General features: G+C 40.4%; 1 protein-coding gene across 1 annotated transcript; it reads right to left on the bottom strand.

Annotated features, from left to right (window-relative positions):
* Window positions 1-846: 846 nt before the first annotated feature.
* LOC125451887 (myosin light chain 3-like) lies at window positions 847-22627 on the bottom strand. Its single transcript, XM_048529612.2, has 7 exons — window positions 22440-22627; window positions 16119-16146; window positions 14864-15013; window positions 12428-12601; window positions 3766-3843; window positions 3012-3056; window positions 847-1089 (listed from the first exon to the last, which is right to left on the bottom strand). The coding sequence occupies exons 1-6, from the start codon at window positions 22545-22547 to the stop codon at window positions 3028-3030; spliced, it is 567 nt and encodes a 188-aa protein (XP_048385569.1). The 5' UTR covers window positions 22548-22627; the 3' UTR covers window positions 847-1089; window positions 3012-3027.
* Between the last annotated feature and the right edge of the window lie 4538 nt (window positions 22628-27165).

A 27165-nucleotide genomic window follows, 5' to 3' on the forward strand; every position in this document is an offset into this window, starting at 1 on the left:
CCCATCCCTTCCTCCCACCCCAAGCCTCACCTCCATCTCCTACCTGCTATCCTCATCCCACCTCCTTGACCTGTCTGTCTTCCCTGGACTGACCTATCCCCTCCCTACCTCTCCACCTAAACTCTCCTCTCCACCTATCTTCTTTTCTCTCCATCTTCGGTCCGCCGACCACTCTCTCGCTATTTATTCCAGAACCCTCTCCCCATCCCCCTCTCTGATGAAGGGTCTAGGCCTGAGACATCAGCTTTTGTGCTCCTGAGATGCTGCTTGGCCTGCTGTGTTCATCCAGCTTCACACTTTGTTGTCCTCATTCTAGGAAGTGGCTTTCAGCAAGCTAATCAGAGATCATGTACTGTGTATATGTGAATAAAGGGTGTCTTAGTGACAGGATTTTGGCCTCTCTGCAGTTATTTCAGTGACCTGAAAGTTATTGTCCAGACGACATGCATTTAATGTGAATTCCACATGGATAAAAGACTACTAGATGATAAACATTTTTCACACAGTAAATGGTTAACATCCAGAATGTACTGCCTGAATGGGTGATGGAGACAGATTCAATAATGACTTTTGGATAATTACTGGAATCATTGGAAAGAAGAAAAACTCAGACCATAATGAAAAGGTGAGAGTGTAGGTTTAGCTGAGTTGTTCTCGTAGACAGCTGGCATAGACATAAAGAGTTGAAGAGCTTGTTTCCATGCTGTCACTGTGCACCTGTCTGTTCAGCTTCCCAGAAAAAGCTTTGAGTCTCAAGTGCATTGTGCAGATTTTATTTTTAACACATCTTTTTGGGCTGACAGCATTTTAAATACATTTGTTCAAATAATGACTGAGTCGATTAAACCATTTTAGAGGTTAGTTTTATTACTCAGAAAATAATTACGTTTGGGCCTTTACAAGGAAATCCTTGATATTAGTTACTGAACAGGATTACAGAGAAAGAGAGAGCAAAACATTTTAAATATATAAATGTTCAGTGGGATTTGAGAGCTGTTTGAAATCACCAAACACCGTAAGAGAGAATGGCTTCACTGGGTGACTGTCCTGTCAGACAAAGGGAGGAATTCACTGAGAGGCTGGAGCATTCTGGAAAATTAAATAAAGACCAATATTACTGTTATAAAGAAAGTCAAAGGCAACAAATTAAATCCACAAAATGTTGATGGAATACAAGGAAAATGCAAAGAAATGTTTTTTTCGGCAATATGCCGAAGTGTTCACACACAATGAATGACTTTGAATTTTAATGATTTTTGTAGTTGAAGAATCTAATTCGCTCTTTGGAAAATTCTTTCTTTGGATTAATCCTCGGAATGTGGGGACTGTGGTAACATTGCCATTTAGTGCCTGTCCCTAGCTAACTTTGAGAAGGAATGATGAGAGCTTCTTGACAGCTGTAGTTCATGTAATAAAGCTGCTTTTCTGAAGTTACTATGCAGGCAGTTCCAGGATTTTGACCTTCGGATGATAAAGAATTGACTGTACATGTCTGAGTGTTAATGATGATTAACTTGTGTGGAGCTTGAAGTGATGGCTCTTCCATGCACCTACTGTTTTGGTCCTTACAGTTAACAGAAGTCATAGGATTGAAAGCAGATGAAGAAGTCTCAACAAGTTGTTGTAATGCATTTATAAAAACATAAAACTTAAGGGCAGAATTAAGCCATTCAGCCCATTGAATATTCTGCACCATTTAATGATTGGGTCTGATAATCCTTAACTTCACTTTTTGACTTTTTCCCCATAACCCCGATTCTTTTGCTGATTAAAAAATCTGTCTATCTCAGCCATAGATATACTTAATAACTAGATCTCAACAACTCTTTTGGGAAAAGATATTCCACAAATTCACTACCCTCTGAGAGAACAAATTTCTCCCCATCTATGTCTTAAATGAGCACCTCCATATTCGGAGATTATGCCCTTTGCATCATGTAGTTAATGTACACTGCAGGCACACTGATAACTAGTGAGAGGGGAAGGAGTTGAAGCTAATGGATACCAAGCTGCTTTGCCCTGCCCATATGCTTTTATGTTCATTGATGCATCTTATTCAAAGTTTCCTATTTGTGTTTTTTAAATTATTATTGTTTTTACTATTGTTTTTATTCAAAAGTAATAGTGTGCTAATAGCGTCACATTCAATTCTTGTTTCTTTTGCCTCTATAAGTGTCTATGGGCTTTCTTTTTGTCACTCCTTTTCAAATTGTAAGTTTCATAAGCCATTGGAAATGTCCCTAAGAGTTTACTAAATTATGTGAAACTGGACTGAAGGATAGGCCAGAACTTCGACAGCTGGTTTCTTTCCCTGAGGGATGATTGTGAACCAATTATATTTTTATGTCAATTTCCTAGAACTATTTGAAGTACTAGCTCACAGCCAGGGATTATGGTAGCATAATGGTTACACTACTAGATTTATAGTCTCATGAATGAGTTTAAATCTTACTTTGGAGAGACTTACTTCTCTATTGTGAAAGATAAAAAGAAAACTTTGTCTCTGTTTGCCCCAAGATGTTAAAAACTAATGGGGTCACTTGCAAATAGGTTGAATTTGAATGCTTCATTGGCACTGGTAATTGAGAACTGCCTTGAAATAAGTGAGTTTCCAGACCATTACAAAGAGCTATTTAGAGTTAAACAATTGGTGTCCTATTTAGGCCATGGTCAGAAATTCCTTTTTTTCTTCAGGTAGCTGAGGAAAACTAGGCTCCAATCTCAGGAGATATGCCCATTTTCACCATTTGGCAATACCATGTGGACTATTGTCCAAGAAATGGTGGTCCCAGTGAGAGTTGGAAACTTCCAGTGTTGAGATTCACCACCTAGTTTCTTTCTGCAATGGCCTTGTTTAGAGGATGTTGAAACTTTACCCTTTACACGGCCTTTGGGGGACTCCAACAAGTCAGATCACCCACTAACATTTAATCCCAAATCTATAGCAGGAGTCACCAACCTCAATGGCAAAGCCATTAATTAGGTATTCTAAGCAAAGAAAACCTGCTTACCTAGCACTTCTAGTCTTCAGCCAGCCATGATGTGCTTTACAAAAGCTGCAAAGTAATAAAAAATTGATTACTAATGTAGAAAATTTAGCTTGAGATGAGATTACAGTCTTTTGGCTTTCAGTTTATCAACAGCATCCAAACTATCAGGAGTTTCAATGTTGTAAATATTGCCTACATGAGTTATTTCACTGGTAAGACCATATGCTTCTCGAGGAGCACTGAGAGCCATAACGCTAGCAGTGGGCTTTAGAGGAAACCATGTCTCATGGATAGTACAGAGCTCCCAAGTTCAGGTGAAGACTGCTTTAGACTCCAAAGGGTCCAACTGTCTGGTTGTGATAACCGAATGAAGATTATAAAAGAGGTATTCTTTCTTCTATTGACTTTTATTTAATAAAAAAAGCAAAAGTGTAGCTTAAAGCAATGCACTATTTATAATGAATATTCATTCCCCTAAGATTGAAGATATTTTAGTCATGAACAAAAATGGGACATGTCAGCAGCTTCACAGCCAAACCTGATTCATACAAGTACAGTTTCCAGCAGGAGTTGCCAATAGCAATCGGATCTGACAATCTGGGAGATATTTGTCCCTCTATCACCCAAAGATGTTGAGGTCAAAAGTAGTCTCCCAACTAAACACAAACTCCTGGTGTGTGAACCAGAGATTTTCCTGTACAGAATGACTGAGATCAAAAGGGCCATTTCTTTTATTCACTGCACCAGCTGTTGATACTGATTTTAACAAACTCACCTTCATAGTTGATGCATCCATTGGCATCTTCCTGTCCAGCCATCAGCTGTTCCACTTCATCCTCTGTCATTTTCTCACCTTTGGAACATCATGAATGGTAATGTTAGCATCAAGTGTAAAAATAAACTCTCATCTTGAATAGTGTCTGAAGGATCCAACTTAATCCTTTAACTTTTATTCTACCCTTACACCCTGTTTCATTGATCCTGAACTATGATCCTGTTGAAAGGGACGTTGTTGACTAGAGTTTGTAGGGAAGTGAAGGGGAGAAACCTAAGGTTAGCTCAGGCACCTGACTATTAGCTACTGAGGGATAGAACTAAACAAAGAGGAGAAACATGAATTTGTGGCTCAAGTTGGCTTATTGGTGTTCTGGTTGAGACAGGGATTGAGACATCACATCACGACATTTAGGAAGTTGATTAGAGTTTAAGATATAAAAGTTGGAATCAATAAAAGTCAAAATGAAATAAAAGATTGTTATTAAAAATTCACTGGTACATATGGAGGCCAACATGTGACATGGCGGTGGTTCATTTTAAAAGGCTGCACTGGGCAACTAGATATGAGCAATAAATATCAACACTGCAGTGAAACACACAATCTCCATCACCCAGTGAGGCCTCCATTTCAACCACTCATTATTGTGTAAAAATTGTCTTTTAACTTACCTAAAAAGTTACTGTATAGCTTTTGACTTCTTACACATGTACATACATGAATTTGGTTCAGGATGTTTATTTTGCAGATGCTTTTAGTTTTGCACTGTGACCACTGTGATGGGCAGGGAGGGAGTGTGTGACTGTTGATTAATGGGGAAATTGGGATTGTGGTTATCGTTATCACACTCAGTTGAATCATTCAGGCAGAACTTAGATATAAAGGAGCTATCCAAGTTGCACCTCCCCTTCTTTTTCTACTGCTTAGCTACTCCACATATGGCTGGTAGCGGGCCCTGTCACTCATGATTGTGAGATTTTGCAGCATGTAGCAGATCACAAGAATCTTGACATCTGCTCTACAGTGAAAGCATTGTTTTAGCCTGACACTTTGACCTTGAAAGGAGAAGGCTCCTTACATGGCCAAATGAGAACTTCCAGAGCTGGCAGGAACTCAGGATACTTAATCACTTTCCAGTTCCGGAGTGTTCTGTTAGAGTGATAGTAAGAGTCTTGATTACATTTTTAGACTGCATTTCCCTCCATTCCACCATCTGCGTTTAAAATTGGCCTATAGTTTATGAAGAAATGACCAAACAGCACTTTCTTCAGAAGGTCAGAGTTCAAAAGTAATTTAGAAGTATAAGACTTCATAGGCAGAACTGAAACTAAAATTATTTATCGAAGGACATTATGGACTGACTAGCCTGAAACATTGGTTCAGCATGGAGTTTATTTCACCGTTAAAGGTAACCTCTTTTTGGTGAAGCCCCATCTGTCTTTTCAGGTTGACTTATCTCCTGGCACTGTTAAATGAAAGGAATTCCCTATGTCCTGCCCGAGATTTCTCCATCAATCTAACCAGAGTAAAAAAAACCTGCTGATTATCAGGTCATTCATTCATGTGTTATTTGTGGAACATCAGTTAATACATTTCATTTTGCTGTTTTTGTCAACAGACCAACGTTGACTGTATTTCATTCAGGTAATTCATCAGCTGTGATTCAAGACAGGGATATGCAGTATATACACTACTGGACACACCTCCTCATGCACTATATACATTACTGGACACACCTATTCACTTTAGGATGACAATGTTATGGTAGTTTAAGTGATTTATAGCACATTATTTGATTGAGGTCTGATAGACATTGAGCAGAATAAGATGAAGGATGAACCATTGTCAAATTAGTACTGGTAACAGTGAGAGAAGAGCACGGGGGAAGCATCTTTTAGCTATGACAGTGGTTCCACATGAGGCTTTGACTCTGAACACTTCAAGATTTCATAATGTAAATAGGGAAATGGTTTAGTGTGTGCTGAGTCAACTGTTCTCAGACCATGCTGCTACAGCCAGCCTTAACAACTTTGGGCTAGGGAGAGAAATGTCAGCTAAGGTTTCTGCTCCTAACCGCACTCTAATGAGACTTATTAGATTCAGGATGTCAATTCAGGAAGGAATTAGGTTCTTCTGCAATATTCTCTGTGGTCAAATTAGCTGCTGACACTCAAGGGGTGTTAGGCAGTTGAGATTGACTTAATGATATACAAATGGACCTTCTGGTCTTACATGTAACCTACTCACCTGAAGCTGAAGGTATAATAACACTTCAAGTAGCACACTGGAGTTTGAAGATGTCATTGGGCTCCCACTGTAATTTTACATCAGAATACATGTGCTTTAAAGCACAGAAACAGGTCATTCAGCCCAGCCAGTCTGTGCTGGTTTTCAAACTTCATTTGAATCTTCTTCTATTTATGTTCATCTAAATTTGTCATAACCATCTATTCTCTTCTCACTCATTTGTTTATCTAGCTGCTGTAAATAACAACTCTATTTTTCTCAGACTGGGATGGGAGTGGGTTTTCGTCCTCGGGTAGGAGCTAAATAAACTTCTTCAGCTAAAAAATGGTGAGAACATGGAACTCACCATTCCAGGGAATGGTTGAAACAAATAGTACAGATGCATTTATTTACAATGTGCATATTAATCCTCTTCCAAAAACATTTCAGAGCCAGTAGAATCTGTCAAAAAGGCTGTCATTCCAAAAACAATTTGGATTCTTTATACATTACAAGCCTTGTTGTATTTATGACAGAATCTCAGAATTAATACATCACAGAAGGAGACCATTTATTCATCATGTCAGCACTGGCTTGCTTAATGAGCATCTCACTTATTGCCATTCTCCTGCCTCCTCCTTGTAAGCTTCCATATTGTTCCTTTTCAAATAACAGTCTAACTCCCTTCTGAATCTATTCATTGAATGTGTAGACACTCTCAGGCCATGCAATCCATGCAACTTGCCATCTTATTTGTAATATGTTTTACTGAAAAAGTACTTCTTTATTTCACAGCTAGGGGCCACAAATTATGAACTGCTAGGCTGGATGTTGTATGTGATTCAACTTGTCATAATATGACTTCTTCAGCAGCACTGCCTAAAGTTGCACCTTGTAGCCCCAAGAAAGACCATGACTGTGGGTTCATGAGAGCACTGACATCTCCAAGCTTCCCTTTATATCATGTTTTGATTCAAATCAGACAAATACCTTTTACTTCTCTTTGGCTTTTTGTAAAATTCCTGAAAGATCCTAACCAAAAGCAGAATGGGAACATCTTCACCATGTGGACTGCAGCAGATCAAGAACAAAACTCAATATCATTCTCTCAAGACAGACTAGGGATAGGTGATGAATACCCACCTCCCTATTGATTCAAAAATACACTTTGTAAGAGCAGCCAATGTTGCTGCATAGACAGGTGTGACAGTCATTATTCAAATCCCACAACTGATCGGTCAGTTTGTGTATTTTTGGAGGAATGTTGACCAGAATGCTGGGAGAATTTGTACCCCACTTCCTATCCAAAGGAAGTTAGATTATGAAAAATGTTGCTGCGCCAAATGTGCCACAGGCAGAACAAAATTAAGAATGTTTCTGAAGATAAATCATTGAAGAATATAGTGAAAAGGAGTTTGTTGGTATTGAGCTATTAGAAAAGTTTTGTTGAACTCAATGACATTTTCTTCTCTCTAAAAATATGTTCGGGGATAGGAATTTATTACATTGTCAGAGCTCAGAAGGGTAGAGGAAAAGAGGAATGATATTTGCAGCGAACTGTTTTTGATAAGCATAGCCCTCTTGCTGTTTGCCAAACATTTGAGAAGATCAGATCTGTCATTAAATATCTTAGCCCCCTCCCCATCCCCCCTCACCCTGTCCATAATGCTGGAGGTCACTTTGTCTTAATGTCTGTTTCCATTTTAGTTCCTCTGATCTAATTCCCAAAACAGTCGTTGTCCTTCAACTGCTCCCTCCCTACCAGTAAGTTGGCAGATGTCCCAGGTGGGTGCAAAGAATGAGACAGCGCCCCCTTGGCCCATTCAAGGGCATATTTTACTGTATGTTGCTCAGCTATACTGGGGAGGTTTTTTTGAATGAGCTAAACTCTCAGAAAAACAGAAATAGACCTACCCTTGGATGCCTGGGATAGAGTCCAAACAGGCTTAATCTCTTAGTCTGATAGAGCCTGAATCTTCCTCTGTGCTAACTACTTCTGACTAGATTTTTTTTCCCCTTGGTTCCTTTCCAAGAAAAGGCAATCCAGTCCATTACAAATTCATCAAAACCATCCTTTGAGGATGTTAATATCTTCCTCAATTTCCTTAGGCGGCAGGATTTTCCAGTCATTTATCAGTGTTTGCATGAGGAAATTATTTCTGTATCTGTTCTAAATTTACTTTTTACTGGTGTCTTATTTTTAATAACATTCAGACTGTAGCATAGAGTTACATTGGCACAATAGGATTGATTTTAACGTGAAAGGGTAAATAATTAAAATGGAAGCAATGACTTATCCTGCTGGTCCCATGGGTTGCCATCTTGCCCTGTCCCTTTGAACGGGTGAACCAGCCACCTAATAAAAATAGCAGCTTTTTGTGCAGCTCACTCTCTTAGGATGTTGTTGGAGCACTTCTGCATTTTTAATCTAAGGCTGCTCAAATGAAACTGTTATGCTTTCTCCATAAGATCTCCCTTCCAAACAGTACCTAAATGATGTTGACCAATTATTGAGTGGATCCAGATCCTTAGGCCTGTGCTGAGAACCAGAGACTGATGGCACCCCTGCAGATTAATCCCAGGAGCTAAATTCTCTCAGGGTCTGTGCAGTAGAGGGACAATACCCAACTCAAAACCCATACAACCATCCTCGCTAGGAGTTAAAATTCAGGCTGATGTATCTAATAGCCACTTGTTGAGTTACAAACAATGAATAAGGTCTTTCAGCCCGTCTTAGTTCATTCATTAACATGCCCACACTTCAAATCCTTAAATGGTAGTGGCATTTTAACCATAAATGATAAATGAGGCAAAACAAGTGAGTGACAGCTCCCTCATGCAGATGGGGATGGGTTTTTGATCCAGAAACAGACCTGAACTCTCTTTTCTGCGCCCTGAGATAAGATCTATAGTGTTACTTAGAAGTTAGTTTGTCAAGTATTTGAAAAGGAACATAGTAAAAAGGTGGTAGGATGAGAAAAGGGAGAAAAATTGGTACAACACTGACCCTAGTGAACTATGAAGTAACTCCACCCCAGCTGGTACCCACCAATGGATTGATTCGGCTTGTACTCACTGGAACTTGGAAGAATGAAGGGGGAGCTCATAGAAACTTATAAAATCCTGACGGGACTGTACAGGCTATCTGTGGGAAGAATGTTTCCGATATAGGGGAAGTCCAGAACAAGTGGTCACAGTCTAAGAATAAGGGTTAAGCCATTCCGGACTGAGATGAGGAAGAATTTCTTCACTCAGGGAGAAGTGAACCTGTGGAATTCTCTCCCACAGTAAGTTGTTGGGGCCAGTTCATTAGATATATTCAGGAGGGAGATGGATATGGCCCTTAAGGCTAAAGTGATCAGGGGTATGGAGAGAAAGCACCTATATTCTTTGCTTTATGTTACAAAGTCACCCTTTATTTACACGCGCATAACACTTGACTCTGGTCTGGCTTCCTCAGAGCCAGCTCTTGGAGTGAACAGAAACTCCAAGATTCTTGTTTATACCAGTCAGCCAGGGCTCCCTGACTGGACCAGGTTATCATCCCCAATCAGGGAATTCATATTCTATGAGGTCCAGCTGGCTGACGTCAGTACAATCACTACACTTTTGTGTTGCTAAATTCCACAGGCTGAGTTTTATGGGTCATGGGCAGGCAGAGAACAGCAGCGGTGTGGACCCATCAGACACTCTGCCAGAGATTTACAGACAGGAGCAGAGGCATCAGGTGAGCCACCCAATTACAGCTCAATAGAGGTCCTGAAGTTGGCAATTAATGCCCAATTATAGTCCCCATTACACCACCACTTTGATTTAATGGATGGCAAGATCTTGAATTTTGAATTTAAAATGAAGTCACATTTGGGTATCTTAATTATTTGAAGTGTTCTTTGAAATGAGATATAGGCTTCTTGGAGCACTTGCTGCTCTTAATTAATTTGCCAAATAATTCCTTTTAGTTTTGTGCCCAGCATATCTAACCTTATGGATTGCTGGTGGGTGAATAGTGGAGGGGTGATGTTTGCCTTCATCCAGGACTCCGTGTTTTAACGGGAGAGTTTCACCCCCTCCTACCGTAAGCAAAATGCACTTCCATTCCTCTCCGAGAGCTGCCTACCAGCCTCTGGCAAGATCCCAAACATAATTACCTGGCTTTGGGGGCATTCTTTGTTCTTCTTCCTTCCATAATGGCTGCAGCTAATGTAAAGCTGCTGCCCTCCAGGTGGCCAGACTGCTCCTGGAGATTTCATAGAACCCCTACAGTGTGGAAACAGGCCCTTCAGCCCAACAAGTCCACACCAACCCTCCGAGCATCCCACCCAGACCCATCCACCTAATCTACACTTTCCTGAACACCGCAGGCAATTTAGCATGGCCGACCCACCTAGCCTGCGTACCTTTGGACTGTGGGAGCACCCAGAGCAACCCCACACAGGCACGCGGAGAATGTGCGAACTCCACACAGACCATCGCCCGAGGGTGAAATCGAACTCAGGCCCCTGGCACTGTGAGGCAGCAGGGCTAAACACTGAGCCACTGTACCACCCTAAAATGCTTGGATCGAATGAGCAGTTATCCCAATCACATGCTAATTCAAGGGTCATTGCCTGAAAAGCTAAAGTGGAGCAACCCAGCTAAGCAGAGAAGAACTTGCCCCTAAAATTTATACTGGGTTGAGGGCAATTCAGCATATAACCTAGCTACACTCAATTCTTAAAGTTGTCATTGTGTTCCTAAAACTCAAGTAAGTGGATCATTCAGATTTAAACGTCTTTTCCACATTTTGGAAACATGCGGTGAAATCTGAAACTGAGTTCTAAGGAAGGGTCACCAGAACTGAAATGTTAACTCTGATTTTTTCTTCACAGATGCTGCTAGACCTGCTGAGCTTTTCCAGCAACTTCTGGTTTTGTTCCTGATTTACAGTATCTGCAGTTCTTTCGATTTTTATTTAGTCAGTACGTGGAGCAGCTCAGATCTGCACCAACCTACTTCTGCCACTAGGTGAAGCCTCTCGGTACAAGCTCAGAGACGCAGTTAGGAGGAGGAAATGCCTTCAATGTGAAAGGGAGGGACCTAAAATAAGAGCAGAAGGAGGCAAGAATTGGTGATATTAGGGCAAAATTTAGCTTGTAAGAGATAAATGATACCTTCATATTAAAAACAACTTCAGGCTAGTGTCAGTAGGATCTTTGTAGGCACATTGTAAACAGGAGACAATATTAATGAAAACATTCTCAGAAAGCCTTGGGAAGAGATCGTAGGATAGGAGTTGTCAAAGGCAGAGACATCTAGGGTGAGATTTATTATTTACTCCTGACTGAGTGAAAAAAATTAATATATTAATCTATGATACAAAAGGGGATATTTCTTTCATTAGCTGTGTATGAATAATGATTGAAGTATGGGTAATAGGGTGCTAACAATACAAAGATAATCAACTTTTCTGTATGCTTCAGAGGTTTGCTTTGGTTTAATTACTGACGGAGATCTCGCTTTACATTGCTCAACTAAAACATTAGTTAAGAATGAGATATTAGAAAGATTTCGCAAAGGTATTATGGTCAATGTCTGGTAGACTTTCAAAAGGCATTTAATGACATAGCACTTGGAATCAATGAACAAAAATATGTTATAATGCAGAACAAGAACTTTCAACTCATTGTGTCTGCACCAGTTCTCAAAATGTCTTTGTGCCGTTCTTCCACTTTTTCCCTATACCTTGGCGCATTGTTCACGTTCAAATAATCATCCTGTACCCTCTTGAATGCTTCACTTGAACCTGTCTTCACCACACTTCCAGGCAATGCATTCCAGGCTCAAACCACACAATGCAATCACAGTTGGTTGTTTTGCTAATCACCTTAAACTGTGCCATCTCATTCTTGTTTATTTTACAAGCAGGAACAGTTTCTCCTTCTCTACTCTATCCTGCCCCTTCATGGTTATGAAACTCAGATCTGCTGTTGGCTTCTTTTTTCCAAGAGGAATAATCCAAACCTCTTCAATCTGGCCTCATGACTGATGTGTCTCATCCCTGGAACCATTCATGCAAATTACTTCTCAATTCTCTCCACAGTTTGTACATATCTCTCCTACAGTGTACCAACTAGAACTGTAAACAATACTCCAGCAGAAGTCTCACAAATGTCTCATCAAGTTCAATATCACCTCCTTGCTCTTGTATTCTCTGCCCCTATTAATCAAATCAAAAATACTGTTTGCTTCCTTAACTGCTGTCTTCACCTGCCTTGCTGGAAGAAGAAGAAAACAAATAGTGACCAACAAATAATGAGCAACAGGTTTAAGATCTGGAGATTCCAGTTCAGGGACAATCAGTGTTGTCTTGTTGCCTCCAAATTTCAAGAGGAAAGCGGCTTTGAACTTATATGTTTTTGACCCATGACCAAAAATCAATTGGTCCTGAGATACACACCCAATGTAGCTAAGACATGGCGAAGTTCTGCCCCCATGACTTTGCCATTTCCCTCCTTATCGAACACTCTCAGACCCTCCACAAAGTCCTCAAACGTGCCCTGGTCCTTGACTTTGCAAATATGTTGATGCATTGGCAGAAAGGTGTCGAAGTCTAACATCTTTGTATTCATCTCTGGAAAATAAGGCAAGTTAAAATTATTTTTTGCTTTAAAAATAATTATAAGAACAATGCAAAACTGGGTACAACTTGCATGACAAATCACATGAATTGGCATGCTGAGCAATTGTTGCTGTTAAGTTCATCCAAAATATTGCAAAGTAGAAACATCAGACACAATGGATCCGAGCTGGAACAAATCAGTTGTTATTTTGTATAAAATCAGATCAATGCTCATTTACTAGATTTGCCTCAAAGCTCTAAGTAGGAGCATTGATCTGACTCCTCCCCACCTTGTGATTTCATTATCCGTGCAAATCACAAATAATATGCATATACAGCAAGTGAAAGGCAAAGGAAATGTTAACTATTTTTAGCAAGTGAAATGCAGTTAAAAGTTGGGAAGTTTTATTGCAGCTGTTTAGGAGCTTGATAAGATCATGTTTTGTGTGCTGTATATAATTTTGGCCACTTTATTTTGAAAAATATATCATTACATCAGAAGCAGTCTAGAGAAAGTTAACTCAACTTAAACCTGGGATGAAAAGCTTATCTCATGAGAAAAAATTGGAAGGTTTGGGCCAATAACCAGTGGAGTTTAGAAGAATGAAAAGTGATCTTGTGGAAACATATGAGATCCTAAGGAGGCTTGGACACTGTTATGTGTGAGACTAGAACTAAGGGACTATTTAAGAGCAAGTTGTCTTGTTTTAAAGGTGGAATTCATAATTCTTTTTCTCTCTGAGGATTTGTTAATATTTGGAATTCACTTCCCCAGTCAGCAGTGGAGGCTGGGTCATTGAACCTACTTAAGGCTGAGTTGAAAATTTTTCTGACCCACAAGGGAATTGAGGATCACAGGGAGAAACAGTGAAGTACAGCTAAAACCACGACAATGCAGGCTTGAAAGGCCAAAAGGCCTATTTCTGCACCTAAATCCTATGTTCCTATGATCTTTCCATCCACAATCATCTCTTGGAGGCTCTCCTCCAGGGATTTCTCCATCTCTGCAATCAATCCATTCCTGATCCCTCCTCCCTGTGTTTAGAAGTAATCTCCTTCCAAAGCCCTTTCTGTTAATTCGGCCCTTTGATCTCTTCCTCTTTCCTGTTTTGCCCATTTGGATCAGTTCCTCCTGGCTACCTCGTCCTCTATGGTATCTCCCCATGATTGTTTCCCAAGTAAACCTTGAACCTTCTATGACCTTTTCTTTATGTGATTTCTTACTAAAACACTTTAATCACGCCTTGTCTCCTCTCTGTCACGTTTTGAAGACTCACCCCTTCAATCCCTACAATCTTCAATCTCCATGATTGTCATGGACCATTCCAAATAGTCCTCAGCTATTTCTTTTTACTTTAAGATCAACAACTCGATCTAAAAAATTCTAATAAGATCCTTTCAATGAAGCTGTCAGGACATCTAATATTTTCCAAGATGGCTGGGTTTCCCACTGACAGATGCCCCTACTTTCTTTCGACCTTCCCTTAAACATCAGGTCCAATGGGAATCCTGATTTTCAGCCAGCATTGAGCTGCAGATTTTGAAGAACATTTTGCCTCCTAACTGGATTCCATATGGCTGCTTATTCAGCAAATCTAAGCCCTTATTAAACAGCATCAGACACAACTGATGTTCTTCTTTACGGGTGTACTGTTAGCTAACAATGTCCTGGCTAATTCTGAGGTTGAATTAATTTTTGAGTACTTGAAACACTCAGCATTAAATGGTAATCCTTACTTCATTAAGATTTAATTGACTTCACATACAACTCTCTACTGGTGATTTAACATTAGCTTCATATTTTACATTGTCTTGTCCATTCCAGATCTAACCAGTTGTCTAAATGATACATTGTCCAGTCTTGACAGTTAAGTAGCTGCTTAAGTTAGAACATTGCCATTTACCTGAGGCTGGAAGATGTATAAATGCTCACATCATTAGAGGACCTATTGCAGCGGAGAATGATTTAACTTTGAAAGTGATGAATATATTTTTGGTGGGCAGGACTATTGATCATCAAATGGAATGCAGCAGCTACATATTACATATTACAGGCTTGGTGTACTAGTGACGAAAGGATTAACAGTTCCTCACTTCCCCTCAATTCCCATTGAATTCAATTTTAAAATAACACTTTGATGCCATATTTACTCAAATTCAGCCTTAATGTCGTTACTCAAATCTCTCCTCGAAAAGAATGAAGATCGTTCTTTCACAAAACAGAGTTATTTTACTTTTCTATGACTCTCTATGCTCTACCTTTCACTCACTTACCTTCTTGCTTGGGTCTTCCTAAGACCTTCATAACTTCTGCATTGGTTGGGTTCTGACCGAGAGCACGCATAACATCACCACACTGGCCATAAGTGATCTTCATCTCTGAATTGGGTGTCCTGTCAAACAGGGTGAATGCCTCCTTGAAATCTGAAAGAAAAAGAATCCGGACAAATGTCAGATGAAAACATTCGTGCAACCCTTCTGACTTCCTGTTCACCTCTGAGATACTAATTTTAGTCATGTTGATGCAAAATGCCAATGATTCAAAGCCAATTTCTTGACAAAGTTGGAGGGAGGGAAGATTAGTCCTAGACTCACAATGTTAGTGTAATAGGACCTTCAGCCCAACATGACTGTACCAGTCACCAAATACATATGTACTAATGGAATAGATTCTAAAAACAGAGACATCTTGTTAAAGGTAGACAAGGTAGTAATTAAAACTAGAATACTTTGAACAGTTTTGTTCTCTTTACCTAGGGAAAGATATACTGGCATTGGAGAAAGTCCAGACAAGGTTCATTAGAATAATCCCAATTGTGCAGAGTCTTTCTTATGAGGCGAGGTTGGCCTGTGCTCACTGGACAGTGCGAGGAGACTTTATTGAAACATATTAGATTCTTAGGGGGCTGAGATACTAAGAGGTTGTATCCCCTTACGGGAGAGTGAAGGATAGAGGGCATAATCTCAGAGTAAGGGGTTGCCATTTAGGACAGAGACAAGGAGGAATTTCTTCTCTCAGAGGATAGTGAATCTATGGGATTCTTTACTGTAGAGGGCTGTCAAGGTGGTTGTTTCTGTATATTCAAGGCTGAGTTGGCAGATTTTTAATCAGTAAGGTAATCAACGGTTATGGGAAAAGGTAGGAAGGTGGAATTGAAGATTATCAGATCAGTCAGAACCACATTGAGTGGTGGATCCGATTCAATGGCCTGAATGAAACTTCAACAAGTGTTGATGGGTAAGGTGTTTCAGGATTTTAACCTAGCAACAGTGAAGGAACAGCAATATTCATCAAGCCAGAATGGTGTGTATCTTGGAGGGGAACTTACACAGTTGGTCACAATGCTTCAAGAGTAATTTATTGTTTGATATTCACTTTAGGATTTTCTGAGAGGCACTGTAAGGATTTTCTTTTATTCAATCTAGACATGTGCCCATCCTGGGACATCAGTCCTGTGTTCAACACATTTTATTTTTCAGTTTCCTCTGCAATAAAACCAATCAGTGTTGATATTGTTTACACCCTCACCTTCAATCTGATCAGCAGTGAATTCAAGCTGTAAAGGAAAGGAAATATGTGTCAGTTGGAAAATGCTCCAAAAACATCAACCTCTTTAAAAATGAGAAAGATAACAAAGAACACAATGGTATTTTTTGCGTCTGACTTGAAACAACAACCATGTTAATTTAATGCTTGTAGTGTAATAACCTATCCGAACCAAATTTGAGATAACACAGTGTAGAGCTGGAGGAACACAGCAGGTCAGGCAGCATCAGAGGAGCAGGAAAATCGATGTTTCAGGTCGGGACCCTTCTTCAGAACTGAACCACATCAGGCATGCCAATGCCTAGGCTTAACAGCTGATTGTAGCTGACATGTTTCAATCTTAAATAAAGCTTGAGTTCATGGCTGTCTGATTTGGATTGACAGGTTGATTTATTGTTGTCACATGCACTGAGATATAGTGAAATGTGTTGGTTTGCGTTCTGCACAGGCAGAGTGTACCATACAAGGTGCACTAGTTGGTAGGAGAACAAAGTGCAGAATATAATGTTACAGTTGCAAAGAAGTTCAGAGAGAGAGAGATCAGAATTAACGTTTGAGAGGTTTGTTCAAAAGTTTGATAAGAGCGGGGAATAAGCTGTTCATGAATCTATTCATATGTGTATTCAACTTTTATATCTGTAAGCAGCAAGGCAGGGAAATGAGAAGTATGTCCAGGCATGGCTTCAGTATCTCTCAGTTATCAACTGAAAAGACCTGCTTAGTTTTTGAATTGTTCTGTGGGTTTCAATACACCAGTGATACACCTGTTTGCCATCCTCCCCTCTCCCGAATTTATCTTGTAATCTTTATCCTCATTAGGTCTTCCTCCTTTAGACCTGCAACACTAACTTCATGAGTAGTGGGTCAATAAGAAACAAAGAAGCTATAGATGATATTGGATGCAGAGAGGTTGAAGAAAGATGGGAATAGGATAGGGAAATGGAGTTCTGGAAAATGATGAGCTATAGCCTTACTGACCGGTAGAGCAAGTTCAAAGGACAGAATTGCCTATTTCTGCTCCTATTTCTCAAGTTCGTAGGGGGTGCAGAGAGAATTCATAAGCTTGACTGTTATCTTTGCTCTCTCACACTTCTCCCTGCTCCACCAGCAAATGCACTCCTCCCCATTCCCCACTCTCTGTCATGTTTCCGAGTTATGAGGAAAAGACGGAGAGATGCCGATGTGTTGTACTGCAAGGATTTGTGTTGGAGTCTCAGCTGTTCACTAGTTGTCAAATTGCTCACTCACTCTGATCCTACCTGGATGCTCATAGCATCCCTGCCTTGCCTTGGCTTTTTTCATCTCTGCCAGCTCAGCCTGAGATCCCCACACTCAAATTATTGCTGTCTTGTCTTGCCATATAGCTAAGGCTTGCCATATAGCTAAGGCGTAAACCCAAGAAACTTGTCATGGTTGTCAGCAATCCTCAGTCTAGTCAAGGAACGTAGCTTTCACTAATGGGTAAGCCAAAGGCATCCTCCAAAACCAGTCCAGGGGCTTGGTCATGGTAGTCAGCCACTTGGGGCAAGCAGATTCAGGATCCTTTCCAGATAAAGAGGTGAAGAGCCAAAGCAACCCACCCCATCTTGACTCTTTCTGCCATACTGTAGGCTGTTTTCCCTCATGGAATGAGAGAGGCAGGATTTAAGGAAGATGAAAGAGGGTTGCACAGAGATGTGGAGGTGTCCCAAGTGGGCGAGTAGGCAGCTCTGAGGGCAGTCCTGTCGGGGGGGTTGAGGCAGGTGACAGAGAGTGAACGAAGATTTTGCTGGCAATAGTGAGAGTGATTGAGCATGAGTCTTTGGTGGGAAGTGAGTACAGGAGCAGAGAGAGAGAGAGTGAGGTATTGGAGAGAAGATGGTGGAACTTGCTGTGGCAGAGTGGAGGATGTCATTGATTTTTCCTCCCACAGTGCTAAGCATTTACTCAGATGGCTGAAACTGCACTGACCCGGGTGGCAATCTTGGTCCAGGCTGGCACAGTCTAGTGCCATGGCATCCACTACTGGTCCTGGGGGATGAGGACCTGCTGCATGTGCTAACACCCTGTCCAGCAGGACCTCCAGATCCCAACAAGCAAAGCAGGGCACACAATATTCCTTATCAACTACATATGGGGCAATTGTCAGGAACTGTGCAGGGCAGCTCCGGATATCAGTGCATGTCGAGGTACAGAGTGAACTTTTAAAGATGGCACTGAACCAGGAAGCCAGTCGACTCCAGGATGTCCTAGCAGTGGGAAATTGTTTCTGCGATCATATTTTGTTAGATAGGGCCAGAATTGGACCAGAGGGATGCCTTCGGGGTAGGTAGTCAATGAGGTGATTTTGGTGAGATATAGTGAGAAAATTTGGTAGACCTATTGGAAATAAACCCTCCAAAAATCTTGTCAAAACAGGCACTTAATGAAGACAATACATCAAAATCAGCTCCAAGGAGGTCGCAGGTTGCAAGTTGCAGGTCATCTCATTGAGTGGGCTAATTGGCCTGCTCATGTTCCTGTTCTCAATTCAGAAAGGAGGTCATTATAGGTTGACAGGATATTTCAGGGAATGGAAAGAGGTGATTATTTTCATAATTACTTTAAAGTAGATCGTGAAAGTAGGTCAGGAGGATGTAATTCAAACTTGAGGAACATAATCTCAGGCACGATGTCTGGAAATACTATCTCACACAAAGAGTGATCTAAATATCAAATAAACTTTTTGGGATTTTGCTGTACATATATTGGCTGAGACATCTGAATATATGCCAAACCTTTGGAAAACTGATGAGTTTGCTGTAAAGTGCTTTTTTAAAAATGTATCTTTCACAGGGTTCTCAGCTCAACCTTAATAAAGTGTCCAAGATTTGTTATTTGTAAAGTCTAGTTCGGAACAATTGGGCAATTTTGACGATCATTGAATCTTTTAAGATCGCTGTGTTGCAAAGCCAATGATAGTGAATGCTTTGATTTGCTATCCCTGTGTCATAACAGTGCTCAAAAATCTATTGACCTTCAATTTTGATGTGCTCAGCATTGCTGTCTCGGTAGATAATTCCAAACATTTAACTTTCATTATTCCTTCAAGAAAATATTAAACACCAAGTACTTTATTGGTGAAAAATTAATGTGAAGAATCATCTAACATTTTATGTCAGCTTTTCAAACATGGTGCTCACAATCAATGTATTTTTAATGAATTTTAAAGCATAGATAATAAACTTTAATATATCAAAAAAAGGGATGGCACAGCGGCTTAGTGGTTAGCACTGCAGCCTCACAGCACCAGGTACCCGGGTTCGATTCCAGCCTTGGGCAACTGCCTGTGTGGGGTTTGCGCATTCTCCCCGTGTCTGCATGGGTTACCTCCAGGTGCTCTGGTTTCCTCCCACAGTCCAAAGATGTGCGGGGTAGGTGGATTGGCCATGCTAAATTGCCCATAGTATTGAGGGGTGTGTGGGTTATGGGTGGATGGGTCTGGCTGGGATATATAAAGGGCCGGTGTGGACTTGTTGGGCCAAAGGGCCTGTTTCCACACTGCAGGGAATCTAATCTAATCTTTAAAGGCTGCAAAATCCTTTTGCTCTCACCAGCTGCATATCTGAATTTGTAATTAATACATGAATTGTTTTAACCTATCCCACTACCGACACAATAAGTTTTAGAAATTCCCCCATGTCTCCTTCCTTTTGTTCTCCTTTGACATTGTCCTTAAAGCCTATTTTTTGGTCTGATTTTTGGCCATCTGACCTAATATCTCCTTATGCAGCTTGATGCCAAATCTTATTTGATAAGGTCAGAAATCACATGACTCCAGGTTCTAGCCCAACCAGTTTATTTGAAAACACAAGCTTTTAGAGCTCACACCTGAAGATGGAGTGAAGCTCCAAAAGCTTGTGTTTTCAAGTAAACCTGTTGGTCTATAAACTGGTGTCATGTGATTTCTGACTTTGTCCACCCCAGTCCAACACTGGCACCTCCACATTATTTGATAATGATCAAATAAAGTGTTTTAGCACATTTTACTTCATTAAAGTTGCTGTATAAATGCAAGGTGCTGTTTATAATTGAAGACAAGCTAAATTGGCGATCTCTAAAGTACATTAGCTGTTTCAGTTAACAAGTAAAACAGAACTCAACCTGTTAGTTGGTTCAAAGTGGATATTAAGTGGATTCCCTGCACCTACCAAAACCATGGATTATAACCTTGGATCACTTATGAACATAACAAACTTTAATTTCAAAATGTGCTTTTTAGAAGAGGATTGATGCAGTCAAAATGACTGCAGATGGAAGTTCAGAGGCTGTCTGGAAAGAGAGGAGCCCTGAAATGTCACACTTGATGAAATATCAAGAAAGCTTCAAAGGAATAATGGAGTTCAAAAGGACAGAATACTATAAACTGAACTGTAATGCCCTCTGGTATCTCAGACTGTAAACATGATGATTAGAAAGCACAGCAGGAGATATATTTTTCTTTCAAGAATGCACCGTGAGTTTTGACTGTAGTCTGCGTGTGTTAGTGACCTGGAATCCCAGTAAACTGTGAATGTCACTGCTTGGAGAATAACCATTAACACACCTACAATGTAGGTAAGGAAGGTAAAGAGTCTATCTCTCGCTTTGAGTACTAAAAGCCAGCTAGCTAGCGTATCAGTTAAAGGGAAACAAGTGAAAAAGGACTTGCTCAGTCTGACTGCTGCCTATCAACCACTGTTGAGAGAAACTAGGACAAAGGAATTTCAATCATCCTGCGAAGTTCAACCTCAACATCAATGATAGCAGTAACATCCACTGCCTACAATCTACTCTTCATGAATGATTCAGAGACTGATCAACTTCTCTGCTGTCTTTTCTCTGCATTCAATTCTCATTTCAAATCTGGGTAATATGTATTGCATTGTTACTTCTTCTCACATTTAATTATTAATAACTTTGCTGTCTGGGTTAAAATGCCTCCTCTCAAAACATAATTTCATTTGGTCTGGGAGAAAGAGATCCAAAAGGAGGGGATCCTTTTTAACTGAAACTTGCTGTGACCAATTGAGGGGTTGGGTGAATAAAGAGTCACCTCTTCCTTCCTCACCTGGTAACTTGGGTATAGGCCAAATGAAAAGACAGTAAGCTCTCCCAGTGTCTCGTTGTTACATTTCACCAGCAGAAGGATATGAACATATCTGACTCATGGTGTACTAAATTGTCCTAGAACATAAGGGGATGGCTTGGTAACAGAATAAACTGTCTCCATCCTGCTCCAGCAAATATCATCAGGTCAGATATAGCACAAGTTAGATTCTGAATAAAGCTCCCCTGACATTACCCCATCAAATTCTCGTTGGCCTTATCACACTTTTGATTGGACGTTTTGCAAAATAAAACATCCCAAGGTAATCAGCGGGAGGAGCATGAGGTCATGAATAGATATTTAGTGCTTTCTCATGCTTTGTTCAAATCCAACTTACTTTCAAGGTTTCATTTGTGACCAATACTGCCATCGCATGAGCATGTGTAGTTTTGGTTTTAAAATTAGCATGTAGCATCAAACAAATCAGTTTGTCCTACATTTATACACATTGCTACAACACATTACACTATTACAGGGAGTCCAGACAACATGAATATCTATTCTTTGCTGATAAAATCCAAACACTTTTAAGTCGTTGTGTAGCTCACAGTCATGCTGGCTGACAGAAGGAGTAACGAGTGCCCTGAGAACTCATATTACAATATAGTAAGAGAAAACCACATACTTCCAACACTGCAAAGTTCTTCCACTATTTAATCTCTGCTGTTGTTAAGACCCGTAACTGGAGCTCTCTGTCACATGGTTCCCCTCCCTGCCAGGTCACAACATTCTGACAGACCTAATGATATGTTTTTCAGTCCATGTTCGTAGCAAAGGAATTATTAAATGAGAAGATGGAAAGTCCGTTTAGTTCACTTTCTACCATCCTGGTAGTTGTACAAGTCTTCAAATTTCTTAAATTCAGTTCCAGTTACTTCAATACCATAGCTGCCTTGCTATATAACTTGCTGAACACTGCTGTCTACAACCCCTCGGTGAGTTCTTCTACCACCATTCCTGTTTTTGACTTCAAAAATCTCATCCTTATTTTGTAATCTGGCCTCTTCCAACCTCTGCAATAAAACATATCACCCAAAAGAAAAGGCCTCTGCCGGAAAGCTTAATTATCATTAACCTCAGATGTTAAACGTGCCCGAATTTTCCATTCTCTTTTGTAATTTTCCATTGTCAGGCAGTCCTGCCTTGAACTTCATATTGAAAGAGACAGGTCATCCCGATGGCGGAAATGTACTCACAGTTACTTTCTTGGGGTCAAACTCAGGCTCTTTGGGGATTTCTGGCTCAACAGGCTTCATCTCCTTCTTTGGCTCCTCTTTCTTAGGCTCAGGTTTCTTGGGCGCCATGTTTGTGTGTCAGTCAGAGATGGAAGACCACGAGGGGAAAGGACAGAGATTGAGTGGAGAATGGGCACACGATGTCTGGAACAGAAGCCTTTTATCTCTGGTCAGCTCTCTCAGGCATGCCACAGTATCATTTCTCCATACATTCCAGGCTTGACAATGAAGCCTTCACTATAAATGGAAAAAGCATCTGTTGCTATAAAAAGCAGCTAAACTGAGCATTGTTACTGATCGGTCTCGGGACAGAAAGACTTTGAGTCGGCAAATCACAGAGATGACAAAGTCACAATCCAGATTGTTACAGCAGCCTCTTCAGATCCCGGTAGATTTAATAAACATTAACCTTAATAAAGTAAAATTTGAGATATTCTTTAGCTTTGTTTTGTATCTTTCTCTCCTGTTTCACAGGAGGGTACAGTTCCAGACTTCAGACTATCCTTTTCAAGTATTTTATGGTCATACATTTCAGGTAAGACTGAGCAGTGAGAGTTAGCTTGATTGGTAACATGCACTTCTCTGCAATAAGAGGTTGTGGGTTTAAATCTGATTTTAGGAATTGAGTACATAATCTAGGTTAGCAAGGCTGAAACTGAGGGAGTTTGAGCCCTCAAAGTGCCATCCTTTGGGGACACTGTGGCTGAAATCTTTCTTTGGAGATTGTGTTGAAATGGGTGTAAAAATGGGAAAGATTTCCACACAGGGGCATGTCAGGTTTTCCTGTGGGTTTATTTTCTCAGCTCTTTACATTGCTACGGGCGGATAAATGGCCAAGTGTTTTGGGCAGGGACTTTCTGGGCTCCAACATCTAGGTGCTACATTTAAACAGCACTTTGAAACACTTTCTATGATGCTGGAACATCACTCAACTGCTGCTCATCAACACCCTCCCAAGCTAAAAATGTCAGAGACCAAGCAAAAAGCAGCAATAGGGTTTACCAGTGCCCCAATAGAGGTTCTCCTGAAGGCTGTCCATGTGGATGATTACTTAAAGCCAACCCAACTGATAAATGCAGCCTGGACAGCAGAGGTGGGTATGGAGGTCAGTGCCCATGGGTGATTCAAAAGAACATTACTCCTGGGTGCAAGAGGTATGTGCCAGTGTCTACTCAATGCTTCATGTTGTTCTCAGTGTGAACCATCCCAGTAAGGTTGCCACTGCAGGCAGTTCCAATCCAAGAATTTCCATCAAATGCCTAATGTGCAATTAATGTCTGGCACTTCATTGCAGCTACTAATGCAGTACTGGTGGTACCACTGCCTCTCATATACTTGCCTGGCTTCACATGATAGACAAAAGAGCTAAACTCCCAAGGGGAGTTTACCAAGGCATCAAGGCCACATTTGACTGGCTACAGCATCAAGGAACCCCAGCAAAATTTGAGTCATCTAAATGAAGGGGCAAACTGTCCGCTGGTTGGAGTCAGACCTGGCACACAGGAAGATGGTCGTGGTTGTTGGAGGACATTCATCTCAGCTCCAGGACACCTCTGCAGGAGTTCCTCAGGGTTGTGTCCTAGGTCCAAACATCTTCTATTGCTTCATCAGTGACCTTGCATCCATCATACGGTCAGAAATGGGAGTTTTGTTGATGATTGCACAATATTCAGTACTATTCACAACGCCTTAAGTGCTGATGCAATCCATAACCAAATGGAAAAGACTTGAATGATTTTCAGGCTTAAAATCATTTCAGTCACACAAGTATCAGGCAATGACTGTCTGCATCTTGAGAGAAACTAACCATTGCTTTTTGACATTCAATGGCATTACTGTCATCGATTCCTCCATTATCAAATCCTGGGGTTACCATTGACTACAAATTGAACTGGACTGGCCATATAAAGAGTGGCTAATAAGAGCAAATCAGAGGCTAGGAATCCTGCAGCAAGGAACTCACCCCAAACCATGTCCACCATCTGCAAGGCACAAGTCAGGTGTGTTTTGGAATACTCTTCACTTGCCTGGATGGCAGCAGCTCCAGTAACACTGAGAAGCTGGACATCATCCAGGACAAAGCAGCCTACTTGATTGGCAACACATCCACAAACACTTAGTTCACTACCTGGAAGGACACACAGCAAATTCATGGGAACATTATCACCTGCAAGTTCCTCTCCCAGTAGCCCACTATGCAGACTTGAAAATATATCACCTTTCCTTCAGTATCACTGGGCGAAATCCTGGAACTCCCTGGATATAGCATCATGGCCATTCTTACACCCATTGGTCTGTAGGACTTTAAGAAAAAAGCTCACTACCACCTCCTCAAAGGCAACGAGGGATGGACAATGAATTCACCCAGCCAGTGTTGTCTATATGCCTTGAATTAATTTTAAAAGTATCAATTTAGTGCAATTTGTGAGATCTTGTTACACATAAATTACCACTGCCTTTAGTTATGTTACTGCATTCACTGCATGTTGTGTAAGATGATTATAAATTCATTTTCACTGTTGATACCCTTCTCGGGTTCATTAATATCAGCTGCTCCCTTAGACTGTGTCCATCTCTTACTATTATAGTAGTTGACTCATGTTGCCCTCTATCTACTTATTCCACAGCATGACTCAGGTTTCCTCACAATTTTATGTATATGCTTTTTTCATTTCTTCAAGGGCAGACTGACACTAGCTGTGTCAAGGTTCGCATAGAAAGGAGCAAAGTTACACGTGTGAGGAAGCTGCAGACGTTTTCTTTAGAAAGTTGAGTTGAAAGTTAAAATCGTGATGGTCTTAAACAGGGTAAATGATTGAAAATGTTTTCACTGGCTGAAGGACAAGAGAGTGTAAATTTAAAGGTTTTACAAAAGAACCAGAGGCAACGTGAAGAAAAGTTCATTTACACAATGAGTGACAAGGATTTTGAATGCACTAACAGATACAAATTCAAGAGTGTCCTTCAAAGAGAAAAAAATTACAGCATATGGAAAAAGAATGAGTGGGACTGTAAGGATTGTTCTTCACAAGAACCAGAACAGACTCATCAAGCTGAAGAGCCTTCTCTTGCGTTGTCATATTTAATGATACTCCAATAGGAAGAAAGGAATTCCAAGGTGAAAAATGACCAAGGCCTATTTAATACATCTGTTAGCATGCTTGTCACTGAATCACTAAGTTTTGGGTCCCAATTGAGCACTGAATTCAAGGCTGGTACTCCAATGCAATATTGAATGTGTGCAGCATTGTTAAAGGTGCTGCATTTCAGATGAGATGTGAAACCAAAGCACTTTTGGTCTTTTGTGGTGGATGTGAACAATTCCATGCCACCATTTTGAAGAAGAGTGGAGACTGATCCTTGGTGCCCTGGCAAAATCTTTTCCCTCAATCAGCAACACAATAAAAGGTCATCTGGTCATTATCAAAACACTGCTTTGGGAGTTCATTTTGTGGAATATAAGTGAGGGTGTGTTCTGTATTATAACAACTGAAAAAGCATTATGGCATTGACTGTAAAACATTCTGAAACATCCAGGGATGATGAAAAGCACTGTTCTGTAGAAATATACATCTTTCTTTTCTTGATATCCTAGTTGGTGACATAATACCAGCTAGGACATGTTGACTAATCATAATCATCGATATTACTTACAAATCCAGTCATAATCTAGTCATAATCATTGATATTACTTACAAATCTAGTCACAAGGTGAGGAAATTATCTGGTGCAGTGCTTTGGGAACGATAGATCTATTTCAATGTCTCCCGTTTCCCTACCAAGCACACGACATTTTCTCCATGTCCTGTACTAAATTACACATAAATTTCATAAGATGTATCCCAAAACACCATTTATTAAAAATCTATCTAATTCGCATTTTATTAATCAATACTTTTCCATATATTCTGATTTCTATCTATTTTAAATTTTATTGTTCATTAGCAAACTTATTGTGGTACATTTTTGTTCATTAAAAGTCATGTAAGTGAGTAATTAACAAGAAGAAGAAAAAAATTGTATCACAAAACAATGATCAGTGTGAAATCCTGTGATGCTGTGGCGCCCCTCTAATCTCTGGTTACACAGACAAAAGATGAATTCCTTTCCCAGGTGTGCAGGCTGGAAGAAGGTGATAGAAAGACACAAGCTTGAGACATGAGGAAAAATGGATGGACACAACCATCAGTTCCTGGTAACAATAACAATAACATAAACACTGCTTTAGTTTATTCCTTCCCCCCCATGATCTTTATCTTGTTTCAGTAGGCGTAGGGAGTCTGTTGCAGAGAAGGTGCATAGGGATGTGTACACATGAATGAATTAATAATTCAGGTCATTTTATTCCATTGCGACAACTTAGATTGATGCATGATACAAGGTAATGAAAGTGAGACCTGATTCAACTTTGGTGCGTCTATAATTTAGATAAAATAATCTCTCAGCATTTTATTTTGCAATTCCAGGGCACAAGCTCCACTTTTCTCAGCATTTTCAATCTCACTGTCTGCACAGAGTCTTCTTTTCCTTGGGCTCACCTAACTCTCCCAAGCCTCCTGATGTTTGTCTCGAAAACTCTGTCAGGTTTGCCTGCAGTCACCTCCTTCACAGGCAGCCAGTATCCAACCAAGGGACAAAGTACTGAAAACTTGCCCTTGCATATAGCCCCCTCAAACACCAGCATCTA

This window comes from Stegostoma tigrinum, chromosome 5 (assembly GCF_030684315.1).
Source record: "Stegostoma tigrinum isolate sSteTig4 chromosome 5, sSteTig4.hap1, whole genome shotgun sequence".
Taxonomy (NCBI): domain Eukaryota; kingdom Metazoa; phylum Chordata; class Chondrichthyes; order Orectolobiformes; family Stegostomatidae; genus Stegostoma; species Stegostoma tigrinum.

Coding starts and splice junctions, on each gene's coding strand:
- LOC125451887 (XM_048529612.2), bottom strand. CDS start 22,547: ATGGCGCCCAAGAAACCTGAGCCTAAGAAAGAGGAGCCAAAGAAGGAG. Junction 12,602..14,863: donor AGGAAGACCCAAGCAAGAAG/GTAAGTGAGTGA, acceptor CTTATTTTCCAG/AGATGAATACAAAGATGTTA. Junction 3,844..12,427: donor CCATGTCTTAGCTACATTGG/GTGTGTATCTCA, acceptor GATGTTCCAAAG/GTGAGAAAATGACAGAGGAT.